We start from the raw sequence: 23,638 nt of genomic DNA on the forward strand, positions 1-23,638 counted from the left end.
GAGGCCAAGGGAAGGACAGTGCAGGAAAGCGGGGGACTAAGCAGTGCAGGGAGCCAGGAGGGCTGCATGGAGCCAGGCTGACCCAGGCCTCACGTCACAGAGCACTTAACTGCCTGTCCTGCACATGGGTCCTGATGACCGACAGGCAGAGCCACAACATACAGGCGTCTAACGAGGGCTACTGACGAAAAGAGAAGCCACTCAAGTCAGATGGCACCCTCCCTGCTCCTTACCTCCACACAGGCTCAGCGATGACCCCAGCACCAAGGGCTCCCCTTTTAACAGCAAGGGGATGCCCAGGGAGCCCCATTTCACAGGGAGGGGACACCTGGGGGGGCCTTCATTTCAGAGAGTGGCTGCCTGGGGGCCCATATTCCCCAACGGGACACCCCTGGAGCAGTAGATCCACTTGCCCAGGCCACAAGGCTGACGGGGTGGGGGGCAGGCTCGGCTTTCCATTGCCCTCCCCCTCTATATCTCCTGGCATCAGGGTGACAATCAGCCCTTTCACAGGCAGGGGTCCTCGGTGCCACCCTAACAGAGCCACAGCACAGAACCGCCAGGGCCAGGGCGGGTCTGATCAGACGACTCGGGGACCCCCCCACCCAACCTGTGTCCAGAGTCCTCCAGACAGCGGGCTTGGGGGGAGGAATGGAGAGACAGAAATGAAGCCTTCTCCTCCCTGTATGTGCTGGGCTGGGCCAGGGGCCGCACGGACACCCTCGTAACCCCCCCCCCCCCCCCCACTCACTCTGTGAGGCAGAAGTCAGTGGCCTAACCCTGAATCATTGCTTCCGATGCAGCTGAGCTCAGAATCACCCCCGAGAAGTGGAAGCAGCCAGGCTTTCAGTGTGTGGGCTCCGTTCCTCCCCCCCCCCCCACACACACCTAAAGGGAAACTGAGGGAGGCTCTCCTGCCCATGGCTGAGGCCACCCCCAGGGCCACCAGCCACACCAGGGCCAAGCCCTGCCCAGGGGGTGCTGCTGGTCGAGGCCCAACAACCAAGGCCAGGGAGGTCTCAGACAGGTTCACTGGTTCCACACAGGCGTCTCTCATCCTCTCCCCGATGCTAACTGGCCGGCCCTACAACCTCCCCAAAAGGGAGAGAGCCATGGGGCCCCCACACCTCAGAAAGGCGTGGAGCTGGCTCTGACCTGTTCCTGATGCCTTGCATGTCACATTAGGGCATCTGTCCAGGGAACAGATGCCACCCCGACACCCTATCCGTGCCCCACAGCAGGCCCGGGCCACGGAGCCAGCACGGCTGCAAGGGGTTTTCAGGTTCCGGGAGAAGAGAGGGGGTGCTCCTGGGAGGGGGGACTGGCAATGTGTGACAGGGCTCTTTTCTCCAACTCTGTCTATTAGAGTATCCCTGCTCCCTTGGAAGTCAATTTGTAAAAAACATCATTTTAAGACCCGTGAGAATTTCAATTGTGCCGTCTGGCTGAGCAAATGCTCGAAGCTCCCGTGCCTTCTTCTCGTAAAAGCAGCGCCGTTCAGAGGGAGCAGCCGTTCAGAGGCAGCCTGCTCCTTGGCAGGGGACCGCCTGCCAGAGCCTGGCTCGCTGACCCTGGTGTCTGGCTGCAGAGGACGGGAGCTCAGACACCGGGGCAGGACGGGAGGGCTCTGCTCCATCCTCCCACCTGCAGGGCACCCTCGAGGCAGAAAGGGCACAGTGTGTAAGCCTCACGTGCCCAGCGTGCTCAACTTACCAAATGCTTCCCTTGTGTCTACCCCATGATCATCCCACCAAAGCAGACACAGGTGAGTCCAGCTTCCTCAGAACCGGAACACTTTAAGTAAGACAAATGAAACTAGACCTGAAGTCTGGCTTCAGCGAAGATTGCCCAACACCTCACTTCTAACCTTTTTAAAAAGTATTGCAAATGGCACACATTTTTCAGTCAGAGAAATGGACAGGGAAGTGCCTGCCTGCTAAAGGGACACTTGGAGTCTGTCCCTGTGCACCCGGGTGGTGCCACCCCTTCCCGCCTCACCGGGCTTTGGGCGCCTCGAGGTCCCCCGGCGCCTCCGGGTCAGCAGCCAGAATCGACGTTGGGGGCCCCCAGGGGTTCCCTGTGATGCTCGCCTCTCGGCCATCACTTGGTCTCTCCACCAGGGACAGGCAGCAGCAGCAGCAGCAGCAGCGGAGGCTTTGAATCCTCAGGATAGGCTCCCACGAGGTCCAAACGCGGCCCCTGTGCCAGAGCAACGTGGTTTCCACCAGCCTGCAGGCACCGACGACGTGGGCCAGGGCACCCGGTGCTGCTCTGCACGCTGGGCCGGGCACACAATCCCTAGTGACCAGAGCGTCAAGTCGAGTCTGTCCCCTGCGGTCCCCAAGTCCAGGCCTCACTCCGGAACAACTGCTTGCACGGACAGTCCACCCTGGGCAGCTCAGAACCTGCCCTCGCCCCAGGCCTGCCTCCTGCCACCTGCAGAGACAGGGATGCGAGCCTGCCCGCCACACCTTGCAGGACGGGCAGCGGGAGGAGATGCCTGTGGTGTCCGAGAGAGAGACTCCCGCAGAGTGGCGGCCAGGCCGCACCCAGCCACTCTATTTGCGAGTTCTGGGCGTTTCCTTCCTTAGAAAGGGGGCTTGTGCTGGCTGGAGCTCCGAATGTTAAGGAGCTGCTCCGATGGCCCATGCCAAAAACACCTTCCAAGTTCAGGAAGTCTCAAGTTCAAACAAACAACTGTACAACTACAAGGCAGGAGGAAGGGAGGGGAAGCAGCCCCAGGCTCTCTTGAAATAAACTGGAAGTTCCGCCGTCCGTTACTCCCGCCCGTTGTCCAGCTTGGGAAAAAGGAAATGATAAGCCGTTTTGCTTGGCAAGCCGACACTTTCCACAGGGAGATGCTGAACCTGCCCCAAACCCAGCGGCTCCAGAGCCTGGTGTCCAGGCAACTCCCCCGGGGGCAGGGGTGGGGTTAAGGACTGCCCAGTGACCGCCGGGGATGCTCCTCTTGCCCCAGAGCTGCTGCCCGCTCTGTGCCGGCTTCGCGCGGGGCACACTCTGGTGTTGCAGATCCTTGCCTCCAACCTGACAGGCAGGAAATTTCAGTGCCATTTAAAATGCAACGCTTAGGCTCGAAGGGCTTAAGCGTGCTCATTACGTGCGGAAGGTTGCAGAACAAGAGAGTGACGGAGGTGAGCGCTGAGGTCTGTCTGCAAGACCAGGCTATACCCCGTGCACCACGGGCCCTTGTGTAAGCTAATGGGATTAGAGCAGGCATCTCTGGTTGACAGCAAGATAAGCGCATTTATTTAATTTTAGTCTTTCAGGGTGCACCCCTCCTCCCAGGCATGTTCATAGGCTGATGAGTCCTTCCCGCTGGAGACTGTGAAGCCGAGGGGACAGTCCTGGTCCGGGGAACGTGCGCTTCCTCAGCCCCTAAGAGGGGCAGCTTCCCACAAGACAGTAATTCTGCCCAGCACTCTCCTTGGTGACCTGGAGATTTGCACCTCTGAGCACTAAAGGTGTCAAGAGAGTGAGACAGGGCAGGCGGAGCCGGTGCTGGCTGCTCTAACGCCCCTGCCCCCCTGCCGCCACCCTCCATGCCCAGCTGGTACCTGTGGGTGTGGCAAGCTGGCCTCTGGGGCCACCTGAGACCTCACGGAGGGAAGCTAGCTCGCTGTGCGGCCTCCTTAAGACGACACAAGAGGAAAACCGTGCACAGAACCTGGGCAGTCACAGTCAACACGTCCTTCACCCAGAAGCAAAGGAAAACCGTGACCGAGATTCAAAGCATTAGCCGCGGGGGCTGTCAGGCGCTGGAGTTTTCATGCCTGCCCCTGCACACTGGCTTCTAAGCAGAGGCCCCGCCCAACACACCATCAGGAGGAAACAGATGGCGTGTTTGATGTGGCACGTCCAGGACGCAGGTCCTCTTCCCGTGGCCAGGGATCCCTCTGTCAGGTTCAGGACACAGGACCCCAGGGAAAGACACGTGGAAACGCGACTGCTACGTGCTCACAGAGGCAGCCCGCCCCAAGCCGATGACCAACAGCATCTGTCACGCGTCGTTTCTGAGGTCTGCACCGAATTTCTCTCTGTGTATCTTTCTCTCCCCGCGCCCCCATAAGTGTTAAGATGTGCAGAGAAAACTGAAAATTTGGAATGTCGGGACCATTCCCTGAGCAGCCAGTAAGTCAGAACTCACACGTGCGCACATGCAGGCAGTTCACGATTCAATGTGTTCTTTCCATCCAGTGGATGTGGGTTAATCCCGTTCCCCCTAAGTATCTAAATATGTTTTCAAGATGTTACTAATTGCAACCTTTTCCAAAAGTCAACTCTGAATCTCAGCCTCACTCACAGTCCGTCAGCTTCCTCGTCTTGTACCTTTGCAGCCCCTGGGTTTGGCAAACATCTTGAAAACTCTACGGGATTTTCCCAGCAGCCAGTGGGCATGTCCTCCCCTAAACGCCTTCATAGCTCTCCAGGGAAAAAAATACAAAAAACACCGGAGACCCAGTTCTCCCTCGCATGGCCCTGGCCTTCGCTGGGTGGGTTCGGCGAGGCTTGGGGAAGCTGAAGGAACCAGGCCACTTGAGAAGTGGACCGACTTGTAGTGCACACCTCAAGAGTATATTTTACACAATAGGGCCTCAAGCGATTGTTAAGTTTCACATCAATAAATGGCATGATTTTTGGCAGTAGAAGCATCTTCAGTTCATCATGTCAGGAGAGCAGGGAGTTACTTAGTGCAGTCTCCAACCAGAGAAGATGCTGGGTAATTGAAAATTCAATTCTTCCGGGGCTGATGCAGGCAGGGAAGCGGCCGCCTGCTGAACTGCTTCATTGAAGCCACACTTGAGGACTCGGTTCCAAAAACTGTTTCCTCTCTTTTCAAAAGACCGTGTGCAGAAAACCATACATGGCGCTTGCATTCAGGGAATCTGCACGAGGTTGGCACCTGCAGGCACTGCACACCAGCACCCACGCGCGGAGTCCCCGGCCCCACCAGGCACGTCTCCCTCCCACAGACAAGTCGTTTCGACTTCTCCTCACTATCCTTTTTCTGGTTTTTTTGCTGGACCTGGTGCCTGGCACCCCTGCTTGGCTGTGGGTAGATGGGTGAATCGTTCTCCTTGCGCTGAATAATCTTCCCTAAATCTGGTAATCCCTGAGGTCCACGGGCAGAGACACACCTGGCGAAACGCCCTCCTGTTCAGTGCCGAGCACCAGCATCCTCACCTGGCACTGCTCTCGGTCACAACCTCGCAGCCTGCTTGACGGCATTTCCTGAGGGAGCCACACTGCTAGTCACTACTAACTTGTTCAATTTTAACAGGGGGCTTCGAGTTGGGCTACTTCTTGTCATTTTTAATGACAACATCTTCCCTCTAACAAAGACAGAAAATTCCGGGAGCTGGGCAATCGAGATAACCTGTAAGACACTGTAATCCTCTAAAATTCTGAGGCCTCTGTAACCCAGGAATAAAACCATCGTTGGAGAAACCAAGGTTTCTTTTTAGGAGTAAAATAATGATTAAGTGATATGCTTAATTTTATAAAACAAAGTTCCACCACAACTGACCAATCATGACAAACTCTAGAGAGTATGCCCACCCAAGCCATGTGCATTTAGAACTCTATGAAGACACAGATAACAGATGACATGGTGATTGAAGTCCTTCCTAAGCTGTGTTTGAAAAAAATATTTCAAAGACATAGATTGGGATGTGGCTGGGCCAAATCTTAAATGAAAGAATAAACATGCAGTGCATCTAAATGCTCATTTCTACTTTCCACGTGAGGTTCTAACACTCCTCACATCAAGCGATGGTTTGTGTCTAGATTGTTCCTGGTGAAGCTTCCAGACCCAGGCAGACCCTCACTGTCAGGTGGACACATCAGCACAGAGCAGACTCTCTCTAAGTGCCTGGTGAGGATGAACAAATGTGTGTTTATGAGTGAGCAATCCTGCCAGTACTGAAGAATGGCTTTCAGAAAACAGTAAAATTATTTTTTAGCCCTTGCAGAATTGATGGGGCCATAAAATTATAAAACTGATAAATCATGGAGACCTGACATCTAGGTGCATTCAACAACTTCCTGTAGTTTGTTATCATTTAAATATCAAATGACATAGTCTCCCTTCTTAAGGATTCAGAAATCAAAACACTTGAAAGATTTTTTATCTTTGAAGACAAATCATCCTTATAAAAGTGAAGTCATATTTGGGACAGTTCACCGTCCCTAAAATCTTGCCCAAAATGTCATGGATGAAACTTAACACCAGTTCTTTCCTTTGGTGAAATAAGTGCCACAGCCATGGTATGACTATAAAAATAAGAAATTGGTCTTTATGCTTTGGGATTGGATTCCTTTCTTTAATACTGTTATAATAATGAAATAAAGCTAAATACTAGAACATCTGCTGAAACCCTAATTTAGATACACATAAACCACTTAATTCTAAAATTTAGAAAGAGCATCTACTCTTTTGTACTGTCCAACTTACATCTTTAAATTTTCTTGAAGGTCTCCTCCCAAAAGTTTATTTCCCCTCAGTATTTGTACCTTTTGGGACTTAAGCTGGGACGAATGTTCCTCTGAGGGGAAAAAGAAAGCACCCGACTTTGAAGCTCCTTCCTAACAAGCTGTGTGCTGAGGCCCAGTTCCAGGCTGTTCTCTGTGTTAACAGCACTTTGGAGAATCCCATCTGGGTAGCATAGCCCCTGACACGCCCCTTCCTCTCCGAGCCATGACCTCTCAGATGCTTCCCTTTTCTTCTCACTTGCCTGGAAAATCTCCACATGCCTCATTACTTGAATTGTTTATCAGAAAGCATACTTGATAATATGTAATAACTAGATGCCCAATGCACGAAGATTCGTGCAAGAATGGGCCTTCCTTCCCCTGGCTGCCGGCACCACCTTTGCTCCGGCCCGGAGCCGCCTTTCGGCCTTCCCACGCTGACCAGAGGCCCCGAGCGGCTGGGGCGGTGCAAAATGCCTACGTCCCGCCCCGGGCCACTCAGTGCCTGTGCATGCAAATTAACCTGCCATCTTTATTGGGTTAATTTGCATACTCACTCCTGATTGGCTGGTGGGTGTCACCAAGGTATGGTCAATTTGCATCTTTCTCTTTTATTAGTGAAGATAATAGTGGCAGCCACATGTACTGAGGGCATGAGCTAGGCACTCACTAAGCACACTCATATGTGACAATGGCATCGAGAAGTATTTGCTGAGACCTTCCTGGCCGCAGGCAGCTCTGAGTGCTTTTTGTGTGAATTTAACTCCCTTGCTCTTCACAGCAACCTGACAAGCTGCTCTTATGGATCCACTTTACAGATGGGGAAACCGAGGTACCTCATGTGGACAGATGGCAGAGCCAGGGTTTGAACCCAAGGTTATGGCTCCAGACAGTGTTTTCACTTTCTAACACTCACACAGACTCTCTGCAGTGGTGCTATTCTTATTATTATCCCCCAAGGCAGAAAACCTCATTCCACATTTTATCCAAACAGGACTACAAGAACATTGGCTATATTTTAATTTAAGCACTTAACTGGAATTAGAATTTAGGCAACTAGATTTGTGTATGTGCAGTTGACAACTGCAATACCTTGTTTTGAAAGATATCACACATATTTCTTTCTCTAAAACCAAAGGTATAAAATGAATGTGACTAGATAAGTTCTTAGCTGATCAGAAATACAGAAGTATGAAAATACTATTTATAACAGTACAAATCCAACTGCAATGATTAATGCTATCTACTTACACAGAGATGATAATCTGGCGAAGAGGTGAGCTTAGACAGACAGAAAGAGCTTCCAACCTTGGCTATGCCTGTGTGTGTAACGGAAGAAAACGTGCAGATACTCCACAGGCGGCCTCCGTGTGCAGATTAAGCTGCAGAAGACTGTATTTGGTTAAATTGTGAATCCATGGATCCTAAGAGACTGTTAAAATTATTCTCTTCTAGGGAAAATGTATTTACCTATTTCACGAGTAGCTGAGGATCAGAAAGCTTTTCATTGCAATGTTTATTTGTTGTTATTAGTTATAACAAAAGAAGGGTTTCTCAGATTATGTTTTTTATACTTATTAGTCCCTAAAAGTCTGATTCTAGGGAGAATTCTCAGTTAAGCTGATACAGATGACCGACAGCAAAGGTTCTCTCACCAGGAACACTTGCCAAAGGAGCTGCTAGGAAGACATGAGTTGGGTAAAGACTGGAGCAAACCGGCCACCATGAGTGGCCTTTGTAGAGGCAGCACCGCGTGGTCCCACGGGGACGCTCACAAGAGTCTGGAACGTGGTCGGTGTTCTCATGGAGCTCAAAGGTAGTAGGGAGAACAATGCAGATCTGCCGAGCGATTAACAGACAATGCAAACAGCACATGATGAAATTCTACATGGGGCTGCGTGGAAATGAGGTGAGCAATGCCGGGAGAGTTGACTGGTCCAGGAATTGTTTCTGGGAGGAGGGAGGCTGAGTATTGAGCAAAGATGTGGGAGGACCCTGACAATGTGATCCTCGTCTGGAGACACTGGCGAAGGAGGGCAACCCATAGCAAGAATCATGTTGCGTGTACGGATATGGTTCCACCAACACAAGACCCACTTAAGTCAAAACAGTTTACATTTGTTCGTTTTGCTTAAATAAAGCGATAATTAGCAAGCAAAAGCAGATGCATGAGTGTGACTGATTTCTATAAATTCAAATTAAGACTGCTCGCTTCAAGATGCTTACAGCATGTTGTGTTTGAAATTGCCTTCAAGGTCTCCCTCAAGCAGCAGATCCTCGATAACATCATTTAGTACAACATTGTTTGGTTATAACGTTGATGAGATAGCGTAGGAAGTTAACTCTTATTCATATTCATAAAAAAGCCTATGGTAAAATTGGTTTCATTTCTCTTAAAGTCACAGAACCTACTGAGGACATTAAGTGAGGACTTAACTGTACTATAAAGCAGGGTTTGGGAATGTCCTGCCCACAGGCTGTATAAGGCCCTCGAAATCATTTGGTCTGGCCCTGCCAAGGCATTATGGATGAGTTAATTAAATGTTTGACCAAATATAGTAGGCTAATTTTTAAGCTGATAATTTTGTATGGCCCTGGAATGATGTTATAAATATCCAAATGGCCCTTGGCAGAAAAAAGGTTCCCCACCCCTGCTGTAAAGTATACATATTGTCTTTTTTAAAAATAAATATATATATTTTTATTTCAAAGAGGAAGGGAGAGGGAGAGAGAGATAGAAACATCAACGATGAAAGGGAATCATTGATTGACTGCCTCCTGGGGATCAAGCCCACAACCGAGGCATATGGCCTGACTGGAAATTGAACCGTGACCTCCTGGTTCATAGGTTGATGCTCAACTGAGCCACACCAGCTGGGCCTACATATTGTCTTTTGAACACTCCTCTTCAACCACCAGGAGTTGTTACTGTTACAAACAGCCAACACTCACTTTGTGTGTGTGTGGTGTGTGTGTGTGTGTGTGTGTGTGTGTGTGTGTGTAATCATGTCCATTGAACATGAAAATCTCAGAGACCTTTACAAAGTATTCGAGCAGGTCTAGCAATTTTAAAAGGCCCTGAATCTGAGAGCTGCCAAGACCATTACAGGTCCCCAGCTAGGCTCCTCGGAGTCAAGGGACCAGCACTTACCAGTTCTGTCTCAACAGCCAGCTCAACAGCCAGCAGTCTGTGTTTGGAGTCCTTCGGAAAAATATTTCCTTTTAGTCAAAATGTGTTTCCTGTAATTTCTACTCATTGATTCACTGCTCTTAACTCTACTACTTGGAGGCCAAGAGAACACCTCCATTCCTGTTTCTGCTGGACAGTGGCTGGCATGCTGGACAGGCATGTACGTGTTTCTGGCAGGTCTTCTGTTTTCCAACAATAGCTAAAGAGAATATTTCAACATATACTTTAAAAATGAGAAGACAATGGAGTCACCCTGAGAACGCCATTCTCCCATTGGATGGCTGGTTGTTCAGCTGACTATTCACAGCATACTGTCTGTATTAGTTAGCAAGTCCCATACTACTGCTGCATGACAAGCTGTATACCAGTTCAGTACCGCATAAATTATAAGTATTCTTCTCATGTTCAAAACTCTGTGTCGGTGGCTCTGCTCCACATGCCTCATTTGGAGCCAGGCTGGAGAAGCCATGACTGCCCTGGGTATGTTTCATGAGGGATCACTGGGGAACGGGAAGGGCCAGCCCACTGTGCAAACACATGGGAGCACCACATATGCCAAGGCCAGTCAGATGACCAAGAACAAGTCAAAGGGGGACACATGCTCTGCCCACAGTGGAAGGGGAGAGTGAATGCTTGCTAAAAAAGAATCCAAAGAATCTCAATATCCTATGGTCACTCTCTCTCCTCTTTGTTCATGGAGGACAACACAGGATGTTAAGAAAGCCTTCTCAAAATCCAGACACCAAAATATGAAGTGCCTTTGACTTTCACTCTCACGCTCTCATAAAAGTTAGTTTATTAAGAATTTACTATATCTTTGCTGGTAGCTGAAGATGATCACTTTCCTTATGGACTCATAATGTTTTCCATCATTTGTGAAGGGAAAATTTGTAGTTTCTTAATAACACATTTTCTTTTTGAAAATCAGGAAAGTATTCACAAATATTTCACCTTTAGATGTTTCATCTACGTGCCACAATTTCTCAATTCACATCAACATTTGCTTTCTACACTTTGCTAGTCCAACACATATGGAGCACATTTAAGTGCCAGGCCTGGGGACATGAAGTCAAACAGGGCATCGTCCAGACTCAGTGAACTGATGGATGTGGCAAAGGAGCCACCAAGCAGACAGTACAGTGGGGACAGCACTGTGGGCACAGGAGCACATGAATAACAAAGCCATGTGGCCACAGAAGAAGGCCTCACCTGAGTGGCCCTGGGCTGGTTCCTGAGGGAGGACCCAGTATTAACTGAAGGGTGAGCAGGAGCTCCATACGGGGGTGGCACAGGCACAAAGTGTCCTCCTTGTTTCTCACTGGAGTCCACTGAAGAACCAGAGTCCCCGGCTTTTATCTTCCCACCAGCCTGGGCTTTGGCGCCCTCCCAAAACGTGTGTTGGCCTCACTTGGAGCACCACTCACCTGGCTGGGCCAGGCCTGAGAATCTGCATTTGTAACAAGCTTCCAGGTGATGCCTCGTCTAGGACCACACCCTGAGGACCCTGCATTAGATGGAGGAAACCAGTAACACCTCCAAAGGGCAATTCTAAATAAGAATAAATTACTAATTTCATCCACAAACGTCTCTTTACGCTCAGAATCTCCAAAACTCATTCCAGAATCTCTGCTAACAAGATCCCTAAAAAATTTCCTATGTAAGCTATTTGTTTCTTTTAAATATAGTTCCCACCTATCTAATCAGAAATCTAAATTACTCATCACAAAATATTCAACCATCCCTCATCAATGTCAATCTTGCTCATCTGTATGATTTTCTTCATAAGGGACTCAACATTTTTTAAAAATGGATTTGAGCCTGGCTGGTGTGGTAGAGTGGTTGAGCATTGACCCATGCACAAGGAGGTCACAGTTTGATTCCTGGTCAGGGCACATGCCTGGGTTCTGGGCTCGATCCTCAGAAGGGGGATGCCTTCTGGCAGCTTATCCATGATTTTCTCGCCTCATTTATATTTCTCTCTCATTCTCCCTCTCCCTTCCTCTCTCTGAAATCAATAAAAACATATTTTTAAAAAATGGATTGGGGAAAAAAAACTAGTCTTAAGAATTCTATTGCTGAGGCAGAAGACAGCAGGCGGGCGGGGGGGGGGGGCATTAATGACCATGCTGGGTGGAGTTTAATGCTGCCAGATGCTGTGGTCCCTGCATTTAAAGCTCCTGAACATTTCCGTGTAGAAATGTGCACACCAACGACCCCTGCTGAACCAGCCTCGAAGGAATCCTTTCCTCTGACAGGTGCAATCGGGCAGTTTCAGGTGGTCTCTACCTCTGAGGATGTGCTGGGGACCTTCATATCCCTGAAAGCTCATTCATGATACTCTGGTCCTTCAGCCCCCAACCTGCTGCCACACTAAGCATGTCTCAGCCAGACACCATCTTCCCAGGGAGGGTTTAGGGCCAGAGAGCAGTGAGCAGTCTGGGTGGTTCAGGTAATGGCAAGATGGGCGTCACAGCCCTCTTCTTTTCCTCTCATTGCCCACGTCCAGCTCGGTCAGCCCCACCTTCAAAACATGTCAAGACCCCGCTGTCTGCACCACCTGCCACCTGCAAACCTGCTACCCTGCCCCAGGTGGCCGTCTAACTTCTCCTGGACTGGAACTGGGGGGTGGCTTTCCTTTCACCTGGCTCCCTCTGTCTTTTCAATAAGCAGCCAGATAAGCCTTTAAAAACCAGGATGAGATCATATCGCAATTCTGCTTAAATATCTCAAAGGCCTCCGATTCCCCTTAGAATCTGAGCTGAGGTTGGAGCTGTGGTCCCACAGTTCACAAGCAATCCGGCAGTCGTGGGATGACCTGAGCCCCTCCAAAATCCAGACGTTCAAGTCCCAATCCCCAGGACCTCAGAATGCGACTGTATTTGAAGATAGGGCCCTTAAAGACGTACTTCAGGTAAAACGAGGTCATTAGGGGGCCCTAATCCAAGGGGACGGGTGTTCTGATAAGAGGAGATTAATTAGGAGGCAGGCATGCAGAGAGGGATGACCCTGTGAGCACACAGGAGGAAGACGGCCATCTACACGCCAAGAAAGACGGCCTTCGGAGAAACCGCCCAGCTGACACCTTGACCTCGAACTTCCTGCCTCCAGAACTGTGAGAAATAAAGGCCTGTTGTTTAACCCGCCCAGTCCGTGGTGCCTTTGTTACAGCAGCCGGGTGTGACGAGAGCACCAGCATGACCCCTCTGCTCTCACTCCAGCTCCTCACTGGCCACCCCAGCCTTCATGCTGTCCCAGCCTCACACAACAAGGACTTCCCGACTCCGTAATGCAAACACGAGTAGCCGCATTGTGCACAGAAGAATCTTCCAAAAGCTTGTACAAATTTTACACACAAAAGTTCTTAGGTTGTGTTTCTGGGTTAACTATTTATTTTCATGTCTTAACCAAGCCAAACCCCTCACAGGACTGACTGGGGTTTGGGGGGCCAGGGGAACCGGGCTCCTCACAAGGCTGTAGGACTTGGGCTGGTACAGAGCAAATGGGCAAGGTTAGCCCCAGTGATGCCAACCGCAAGTCGTGGCATCAGTGTGGGGGGGGGGGGGGCGAGGGAGCAGGTGAGCATCATCAGGGACCCTGAAGGCAGACGAGTCACAACAAGCCCTGCCAATAGGGAAAGGAAGGAAGCCAGACGCCAGAGCCCTGTACGTGTGCAGGGGGTTCTCTGCCAGGAACGGGACACAATCTCACAGGAGACCAGAGACGACCAGAGGGCAGAGCTCTCCGAGGGCCAGAAACGGGGGATGGATGACACAGGCAGAGGTGGGCATGTCCTTGGCTGGAGCCAGGCTGTCCTAGGTGGGGGACCAAGGGACCCCAGGGGCTCCCATTAGGACAGTAACAATTAACAGCTGCAGCACTGAACAGTTTCTTCAGGAAAACCCAGGACACAAAGACTAGGATCCGTTATGCAGGGTGCTGGCTCCACATATTAAAGACAAGAACGTGGCCTTATCATCTCCCACAGAGCACTGTCTACACGTGTGGGCTTGTTGTTCTATGTCCTTCCCCTTTCTATCCAATGGCATCTATTTATACTCCAAAGAAGCGCCCCAGGTAAGGTCTGTCACAAAAGCTACCTCCACTGTCCGACTTCAGAGTTCCCTAGAGATCTCAGCAACAGAACTCGCTGAAAGAGTCCCACTTCTCCCTGCATCTGAATTTGGATGTGGCGCACAGAGAACACCACTGCGGGATGCTTGGGATCTTTATGAGGGACACAGCCGAAGGATGGACACTCATTACTCGAACGTTGCTGCGATGATAGTACCGGATGGGACAACATCCCCATCCTTTCAGTGTCTGAGCTAGCAGCTAAGGTATCAGTTGAAAGTAAGCTTCTTGGTGGTGGTATACCTAGTGTAATGATGAGAAGATGGGACAGAACGGGTGGGAAGGAAAATGTTTGGGCCAAAGAGTATGAGGGTCATGGCTGAACTCCAACCAGAGGAGTAAGGCAGACTCATCAGCACCCCTCCCCTCAACACTCATGTTCTGATGCAAACCAAGGGTTTCTTCCTTCAGTATGTAAGAGCTAAAAGTTGTTAGTCCTCAGGGCAGGGGTGGCGGAGGGGGGGGGGGACATTACAAATTCAATGTATGATATAGTTTCTATTTTTAGTCTCGTATGCAGCTTCATCCATTTATCCACCCATCCATCCACCCATCCATCCTCACCCATTCATCCATAACAAGAATTAATATTTTGCTCAAGGTTAATTAATGGAGAAGGCGGCACTAGATTTAAAGACTTCTACTGCAGTAGTTCTCCAACTGTAGTTCCTGGGCTAGTACCATCAGCATCACCTGAGAACTTAAAAATGCAAGTTCTCAGGCCCTGCCCCAGAATTCCTGAATCAGAAACTCTGGAAGTACGGCCCAGGAATCTGTGATGATTCTCTCCCGATGACTCAGATGTTCTAGTTCGAGGATGACTGTTCCGCATTCGGAAAATGCCTGAACCAACGAGATCCATTAGCATTTCTCCCTCAAATCTTTATTACCTTTTCACCAATTGCTGTAAATATAAAGAGAAAACCCAAATAATACAAGTGCTAGAACAGGAGCCCTACCACCTGGAAGGGAGCGTTTGTCACTGGAAAGTGCTCCTGGCCTTGTGGTTAACGCTCAGGTTCAAGAGCACATGCAACTTAAATTCTCAAGGTCAAGAAAGAGGTAAGATTCACCGACCAGATGTACAACATGCATGCAGACTAACCTAGATCATGTATGTCCTTGCCGAGTGGGAGCAACACAGACATCTGAAGTGAAAATAAGGCAGCAGCATGTCTGGCCCAGTGGACAAAGATAAAATGCCTGTCGGTTCAGGGCCGAGCCATGAAAGGTCCAACTCTGTGCAGGTGAAACAGCCACAAAGCTCCGTGCAAGGTCGCTGAAGCCAAGCCCTCCCCTCCGACCCTGTCCTAAGTGGGTCAGGCCCGCTGCCCTGAATCTCTACACCAACATGCAGACCAATGTCCTGGCACCACCAGCCCACGCCTGCCACTGATGCCAAATCACCCTGGAGGTGGAACAACTCTCCGACCTCCAGGTAAAAGCCATTCTCTACAGAGGAAGTGCCTGGGATTCAGACCTGAGTTGGCGAGTAGGTTCACATAGACCTACATCCCTACCCCCATGCTCGGTGGATGGCACTGTGTCAGTATAGCGTGGGAAACAGCCCTCCAGCCCACCTCATGTCTCGCAGCTTCCGCCCAGGGCTGCCTCACATGTAGAATGGGTGCAATGAAGGAAGAGGCAGTGTTCATGGGAGAAAAGCAGGGGTCTGGATGCAGGGGTCCTCCCGTCTAACAAAACGATATTGGATATTCATAAAGCCGGGCATCTGCTGACCTGGCTTTAAGAGTCTTGGTGAAATCTGTAGTTGCTGGCGGCGCAGATGTGTCAAAGGACACACATTTCGGAGTGTCTGCTTAGAATGAGTCCATGGTCAAGTTAAGGACCTGGCCCGCAACACACATTAGGTGAGTGGCCAATGTCATCCCTGCTCTTCAGACATAGACTCTTAGCAATTCAAAGTGCACATGCGTCTTTCAGAGCTCAGGGAAAAACCTCCCTGCCTATGCGCTAGGGAATGACATCACTCTTGGAGCAGTTCCCACTCTGTAATGCCGACTCCAGGCCAATGCGGAGGGTGTGAAGAGCTGCCCCTCGCCTCCAGGGCCAGTGGGAGCACGCCCGCCCGCCAAGCTGAGGTCCCCTGCGCCCTTCACCTCAGCCACACGCCAGACCCCGCACCCAGCAAAAGGCGACTCGTGTTTCAGAAAAAGGGGGCTCGCTGCCCTTCTAAGCATCAGGGCCAGATGGCATAAAAATGGCTTTATTTTCTGTTGGCCCATCTACAATAAGCCCCGTAGCTGTAATCACAAAAATCACCATGAAAAACTGAATGTCACACACAGTGATGCTTATGCTGATTTAAGCATTGCTTTGCTCTCAAAAGCCACTGGGGTCTTCCACTTATGGGGGTGGGGGGAGAGAATGAGAGAGGGGAAAGAAAGAGGAAAGAAAGAGGAAAGAAAGAATACCACACCTACACCACGTAACTGACAAAATCTAATCTCTCAGCAAAGTCTTATTTAGACAACAAGGTAATGATATATAACATAACATATGACAACACCCGGCAGAAATGTGGCAACTCACTTTTAACGATACCGGATTCTTTCCTCTTCATTTCAAGGAAAACTAGTTAATGCCGAGGGTCTTCCCCCCGCACAGGGAAACTCAGATGTGACTGATGGAAAGCCAACAGCAAGAGCCGGCCAGCTCAGGTTTTTCTTATATCTAAACGAATCCATTTTACTCGCTTCTAGAGGCGTATTTTAAGTCACCTTTTAATTAACACAGAACACGAATGTCCAGCAATGCTATACTTCCACTTTTGACCCATGCCATTTTCAAACAATTGTCTTAGGTGAAACTACATTGGGTGGAGAAAAGAACCACCTGATCAATCCAGATTTTTCCTCCTTCAAATGAGCCGGTATCTCCACCATCCCCACACCAGGCTCGAAAAGCCCTTGGCTCAAATTATTTTCCATCCACGAATACCTAGGCTTTCTCCATTGCTATGGTTGCACATGCAACTGAAATGCAGGTTGAATGAGAAGATTTCAGACAACCGCTCCACATGCAGACCTGGGACCTCCTAGACAGCCTGTGGCACCCATCTGCAATTATTTTAACGATCCCAGCAGAATAAAATCATGCTGACTGTCCATGGAAACCTATCCGCTGCCAGATAAATGCCCATCATACCTGCTCTTGCCTGTTATTACTGCTAAGGGGGGAAAAAATGAAGGCTGTTACACAAAAATTAGACGCATGTCCCTACGATTCAACACATGATGTCAAGCTTAAGAACATAGAATTCAAGGCCAGCAGCTCCTCCTACCAGTGTGCTTGGAAACCGCATTTAATCTCTGCACCATTTCTTCCAAAGCCATCTCTTCGTTTCTCAGCCAAAACCTCATCCTCCGGCAGAACAAAACGATCCTCCGCAGCTGCTTTCCTCTGCACCAGAAGGTGCTTCATGGGTGGGGTAGCACGGGTGGGGAGGGGGCGCGGCTGCGAGGCTGGGGGGGGGGGGGGGGCGCACGGCAGCGCCTCCCTTCCCTCGATTGGTCCCCAGCCCCGCCAAGGGGCGCGCCCTGCGCCAGGGTGGGGGCTGCTCAGCGGAAGCGGAAGCGCGCCCGCCCTGCAAGTCCCCGCAGCCACCAGGGAGCTCCGCGTGCACCCGTGCGGTCACCTGGAAGCCTGGCGCATGCACTCCCGCGGTCACCTGGAAGCCTCGAGTGTGCACACCCAAGTTCACTTGGGAGACCCAAATGTTCACCCCAAGGTCACCAAGGAACCCTGCGGGAGTACCCACCCCCGTAACCTGGAACCCTAGTGTGTGCACCCACTGATCACCTGACAGTCCCGAGTGTGCACCCCGCGGGGATCTCGGCCCGCAGCTCTCTCTCACTCAGAGGCGCCCCCGCCCACGCTTCCCAGCCTGGGCTCTCTCTGCGCCCCTTCCCCCACCGGAGAGGAAGGAGGGACTGTGGGAGCGGGAGCGGCCGCGAACCTGCCCGCCCCCCTTTACCTCCGGCAGTCCCTGGGCAGGTGCAGAGGCCGCAGCAGCCCAGCGCGCCCTCCCCGCGCCGCCGCATGCTGCCCGGGCAGCACCAGGTCAGTGGGTCCTGGGGTCCTTGGAGGGTCCTCGGGTGGCCGGGTGGCCCGGCTGCTCCCGCTGCGGCGCCGCCTGCCCAAGGACGCGGGCGGGGAGGGAAGCGCGCTGCAGGCCCTCCGATCTCACCATGTTTGGCAAGAAGCCATGCGTGCATTCTACACCTCAGTGCCCGCAGATGGGAGTCATGTGTGCAAGGCCAGGGCTGCCACATCCCAAGGACATGCAAGAACACGAGTGTGCACACTGGTGGGCCCTGCATGGGGCCTCGCCCACCCTGGGGCTTTGCCATCCTTTTGTGGTCGGCATTCCAGGTAGCACGCTCTTCCTTACAGCAGTATTTCGGGAAGAAGTGCCAATTTCCATGAATGGTTTGGGAAATGCAAGCAAGGAGTGGCAGAGATTCAAACTGCGGCTCATGTCGATACAATGGGTGTGCCAACATCTCAGTGTGGTGACTGCCAGGCACCACGAGGTGGGCTGAGGGGTAAAAAGATGAAGGTGACACAGCATTTGCCCTCAGAGAGCTCCTGGTCTGGGGGGGGAGGGGTCAAGGAAGATGTGCAAACAAATCATCACAGGCAGCATGAAGTGAAGGTGTAATAACCACACAGGAAAGGTGTGGGGCAAAATTTTAAAAAAATGCTTTTAAATTTTAAAAATACATCAAAACTAGTCCGGCCCATGTTGCTCAGTGGTTGAGCGTCAACCCAGGCACCAAGAGGTTCGATTCCCGTTCAGGGCTCATGCCTGGGTTGCAGGCTCGATTCCCGGTGGGGAGCATGCAGGAGGCAGCCACTTTATGTTTCGCTCTCAGCAATGTTTCTATCTCTCTCTCCCTCTTCCTTCCTCTCTCTCTAAAAATCAATTAAAAGACATATTTTAAAAAACATGCCATTGAATAGCAGCAGTTTTTTATGGTTCAAGGTAGTGTCCAATGAGGGGAGGGGTCTCTGGAAAGGTATCATCGCAGGGCAGACAGGGAACCTTTTCCTTGTGGACAAATGTCCTGGTCTGACCTTCACTGAAGCTAAACCCGGCTTTGCTATGGCCACTTGAGCCTGACAATCATTCATCCCCTTCCCCATCACAACTACCTGCATCTGACTTCAGGAAGGCATGTCACCCGACAGAGTGTCCTAAAATGCAGGCCCTTTCCTCCCCAAGTGAAGTGCGTGGCATCCACCTTCCCACCCCTCCTGAGGCAACACCACCCACACTTGTCCTTGGCACCCACACTTGCCCTTGGCCAAAACTAGCCTCCAGGCCACATTCCCTCAGGCCTCCGCAGACACCTGCCAGGACATCTCCTCTCCCAGACATCTCCACCTCCTCCCTTTGCCTGGTCCCCTCCTCTTCCAGCACAGAGTGTACTCAGTGGTGCTCACACTGCGCTCACTGGAATTGCCCCAAAGGCTTGTTAACCCAGATGACCAGCGTTTGTGATCCATTGCTGCGGGGGTCAGGAATGTGCATTTCTAACAGGACCCCAGGTGATGGGGACACTGCTGAGCCACACTTTGAGAACCGCTCACTGTGAGAGTCTATCCCACCTTTAAACCAAAAGCAAAGCAAAGCAAAGGCAAGACCTTCTGCCCACTCTGCTCTCACTGACTCCCATTCACACGCTCAGCTTCTTCTTTCCTGGGCCCTGAGGCACCGCCGGCTGGTGCCAGTTCCCGCGCTGCTTCAGGGTTGCGTCTGCCGCCATCGGTGATGGCTGCTCCTCTGTGTCAGTTTGGCCAGGCCTCGGTGCCCAGATGTTTAACCAAACACTACTCTGGCGGTTCCTTTGAGGGTATTTTATAGATCTGATAAACAACTAAATCAGTAGACTGTGAATAAAGCAAGTCATCCTTCCTAATGTGGGTGGGCCTCGTCTAATCAGTGGAAGGTCCCAAGAGAAAAAGACTGACCTTCCCAGAGGAAGAGTATATTCTGCCACTACATTCACTTCGGACTTGAGCTCAACATGGGCGCTCCCCTGGGTCTCCAGCACGCAGCCGGCCTGTAGATTTTAGACTTACCAGCCCCCACAATTGTGTGAGCCAGTCAATTAAAATAAATCTCCTTCCCTCCCTTCTCTCTCTCTCTCTCAACCTCTATCAAAACTTTACTCTCTTCTTACACTATAACACAAATGGTGCTTTCTATAAAAATCATTTACTATTTGCCAAAAGCATAACAATGATAAAATACTACCCAGTGTTTATTGAGTACTACTAAGTTCCAGGGCGCCTCCTAAACTCACCTGGTGTGAACTGATTTAATCTTCACAAGGATCTCGCAGATGGGCACAGTGTTTACCCTGCCGTACAGAATAAGGCACGGTGGGAAGTGCAGTAAATTGCCCCAGGTCACACAGCTGGTAAGTGGCAGAGGCTGGATTCAAACCCAGGAGTGTAAAATACAGACCCAGAAAACAAGTGTTGCTTCAGGGAAATGTCATAGCTCAATTGGAATGTTATCCCCAATGTCTCCCGCAGCTGGACAGGGACAGTTAGGTGAGGTCCCAAAGCCAAGGCAGCATGAAGAATCTTAGCCCAAGTGTCCCAGGAGCACAGGCCTGCTCGCCACACTGCATCGCCCCCTCCCAGAAAGGAGAAGCAGGGCATGCCCGTTCACCCTCTGCGTGAAGCCAGACGGCACCCAGGTGGGAAGGTGGAACGTAATGTTATACCTGGAGACCGAGCACATCCTCTTAGCAACTGTTCCGGAAAGTTAGCCATGAAAGGGAGGTGAGAAACAGGAGAGCTGGAGGGGTGTGCAGGCCGGGTTCTGAGAAACCAGGAGCCCTGAGGAGCCCGCCCTTGAGAGACAGGTGGGGGATCTCCAGGTTGGCGGGGGGGGGGGGGGGGGGGGCAGGAGGTGGAGACCTGCCACTGTGAGAGGTAACAGGAGACGGGAGCAGCCAGGCCTAGGTGCAGCTGGACGCCGGCCATGGCAAGCGAGGATGCACGTATTTCCTGCACTGCCTTATCCCACATCAAGGGAGTGGGGGCGGGCAGCAAGGAAAAGGGGAGACTTGGAAATGGCTCTGTGATGAAATTTGCAACCATTTACAGCACAGCCTCACTCCTGAGCTGGGGTATGGAGGAAGCCTAACCTCTGACAAGAGGCGTCTTGGAGCGTGGGGAATTTCGAGTTGCACCTGGTCTCCTGAAAACTCCCTAGGAGCTGGGAGCCAGGCCCCGTGCTGGTTCCAGGGTGCAGGGCCTATCAAGGCAGGCGGGCTCCCTGCCCTCATGGGGTTTTTCACTCCAAATGGGGGCCAGCCACTCACAAGGATACACATCCCTGGTGGCAGGTGGTGAACAAGCTGGTGAAGAAGGTGTGTCAATTGCACGATTCCCTCGGGAACTAAGGGGACGCTGTATGACGAAGTCAGAGGTGCACAGCCCCCTCCAGCAACGAGCTCTGGCACATGCACACCAGTGTCCGCGGGCACCAATGCTTGCAGCAGAGCTGCTTACAACTGTGAAGGAGGAGGAGGGGAGGGGAGGGGAGGAGGGAGGGGGGAAGGAAGAGGAGGAGGGGAAGAAGCAAAGAAGAAGGGAGAGGAGGGGTTAAGGAAGGAAGAGGGGAGAAAAGGGTGAAAGATAGGAGGGGAGAAGAGGACTGAGGATAGCTCAAGCCCATCAACAGTGGGCTGGATAAATAAGGTGAGTTGTGGTCACACAATGGGAAACAATGCAGCAGTAGAAACAGGTGGTTTATATCAGTTGAGCTACGACAGTGAGTTGCAAAGAATACATAAAGTATAACTCGGTTTATACCTAATTCGGAGACAGGCCTCACTAAGCTATGTAGTGTTAGGGACACATGGCGTTGGTCCTCCAAGTCCTCAGGTCTGAGGGGAGGGGCTGGGGGGCTGCAGAGACAGGGTGGCCTTCCTGAACAGGCATGGGATGCAGGGAAACTAGCCATGTTACACCATTTTATGTACCGTATTTTCCGGCGTATAAGACGACTGGGCGTATAGAAGATTTTCCTGGGTTAAAAAGTCGTCTTATACGCTGGAAAATATGGTACTGAAGAGGGCTCCTCCTGAAAAGCAGCAGGGGGCCTGGGCCAGGGGGCTTTGTCCTTAGTCCCTGAGGACTGGACTTCACAGTGGGCAGGGCCTGGAGAGAGGTGAGGAGCGAGGAAGAGGAGGAGAAGATGGACAGGGGACTTAGGTTCTCAAGTTGGGGGTGGGGGGAGGTGGGCTGCTCAGGAAGAAACAGACACTGGAGATGCCACGGTCTTGCCACTAGCCAAACCCCGGGCACCTCACCTAGCTCTCTGACAACCTTGTTCTCCCCACCCGCCGGGCCCAGCAGCATCCCCACCCCGCACCCAGGATGACCTCCCCCCCCCCCGGCCCGAGACCCCCACCAGCTACCTTTCCTCTAACCCAGGGCCAAAGACGAGGACAGAACACTCAGCAAACAAAAGGCAGGGTTCACCCAGAACACGTGAGAGGGACTGACTGTGCCAAGTCCACTACACAGTGTAAAAAGGACGGGATTGTGCTCAGCGCCGCTAATCAGCAGGGAAACGCAAATCAAAACCACAAGGAGATGCCCCCTCACACCTGTTTGGATGGCTGTCATCAAGAAGACAAGAGGTAACAAGTGTTGGTGAGGGTGTGGAGAGATCGGAATCCGTGCATACTGCTGGTGGGAATGTAAATCAGTGCAGCCAGTATGGAAAACAGTATGGAGGTTCCTCAAAAAATTAAAATTAGAACTACCATACGATCCAGCAATTCCACTTCTGGGTACGTATCCAAAGGCAACAAAGTCAGTATCTTGAAGAAATGTGTGCACCCACACGTTCACAGCAGCAGCATTCGTGATAGCCAAGATAGGGAAACAATCTAACTGTCCTTCAAGGGATGAACGAATAAAGAAGACATGGTGCGTGTATACAATGGATAATTATTCAGCCATAAAAAAAGAAGGAAATCCTGCCATTTGTGACAACATGGATGAGCCTGGAGGGCATGACATTAAGGGGGCGGGACAGACATAGCAAGACAAATACTGCATGGTTTCACTTATATGTGGAATCTAAAAAAGAAAAGCGGATTTCATAGAAACAGAGAAGAATAGAATAGTGGTTGCCAGGGGCTGGGAGGAGGGTCAAAGGGTACAAACTTCCAGTTATAAAATGAATGAGATCTGAGGCTCCAATGTAGCACAGGGCGAGGACAGTGAATAATATGGTAATTGTGTACTTGAAAGTTACTAAGAGCGGACCTTAAGCATTTTCACTGAACACACACACACACAGAGTTATAGATGTGTTAATTACCTGTCGGTAATCATTTCACAATGTATATCAAATCATCATACTGTACATTTAAAATGTATACACTTAGATTTGTTCATTATTCCCTCAATAAAGTTTTGTAAAAACGTGAGTGAGATGGCATGAGGATAAGAGTTCTCCTGGATTCAGCCTTGGGACCAGCCATTTCCTCTCCGTTTGGGCATTGTGCAAGCCCCAGTCTTGACAGGATTCCTGAGCCTCCCCCACTTTCCTTGTTTGTTTAAAGAATTTCGCATTATGTAGAGCAACAGCCCCCAGAAGAGGCATTCAGTTTGGTCTGCAGGCCACAGTGTGGTACTATTTGGATTTGTTCCTCAATGGAAACAGAACAGAAGCAAAGGTCAAGATGCAGGGTAGGCAAACCACCTCAGACGCAGTCCTCAGTGTGGGTCCTGCAGGACAAAGCAAGGGAGGGCATTCAGAGTCCCTTC

General features: G+C 51.0%; 1 protein-coding gene across 6 annotated transcripts in view; it reads right to left on the reverse strand.

The window, feature by feature from the left end:
• The window catches only part of MCF2L (MCF.2 cell line derived transforming sequence like), a 179,740-nt gene that overhangs the window by 96,825 nt on the left and 59,277 nt on the right, over positions 1–23,638 (reverse strand). For 2 of the 6 annotated variants that reach the window (XM_079779561.1, XM_079779559.1), the window contains exon 1: positions 17,115–17,226. The exons of 2 other annotated variants lie outside the window; for them this stretch is intronic. In XM_079779561.1, the coding sequence (XP_079635687.1) occupies positions 17,115–17,193 (79 nt within the window). In that variant the 5' untranslated portion in view covers positions 17,194–17,226. Of the gene's footprint in view, positions 1–1,998; positions 2,689–17,114; positions 17,227–23,638 lie in introns of those variants that run through there. 2 more of the 6 variants (XM_079779562.1, XM_079779556.1) reach the window with 2 other exon arrangements.

This window comes from Cnephaeus nilssonii, assembly GCF_951640355.1.
Source record: "Cnephaeus nilssonii genome assembly, chromosome: 8".
In the NCBI taxonomy this organism is placed as follows: domain Eukaryota; kingdom Metazoa; phylum Chordata; class Mammalia; order Chiroptera; family Vespertilionidae; genus Cnephaeus; species Cnephaeus nilssonii.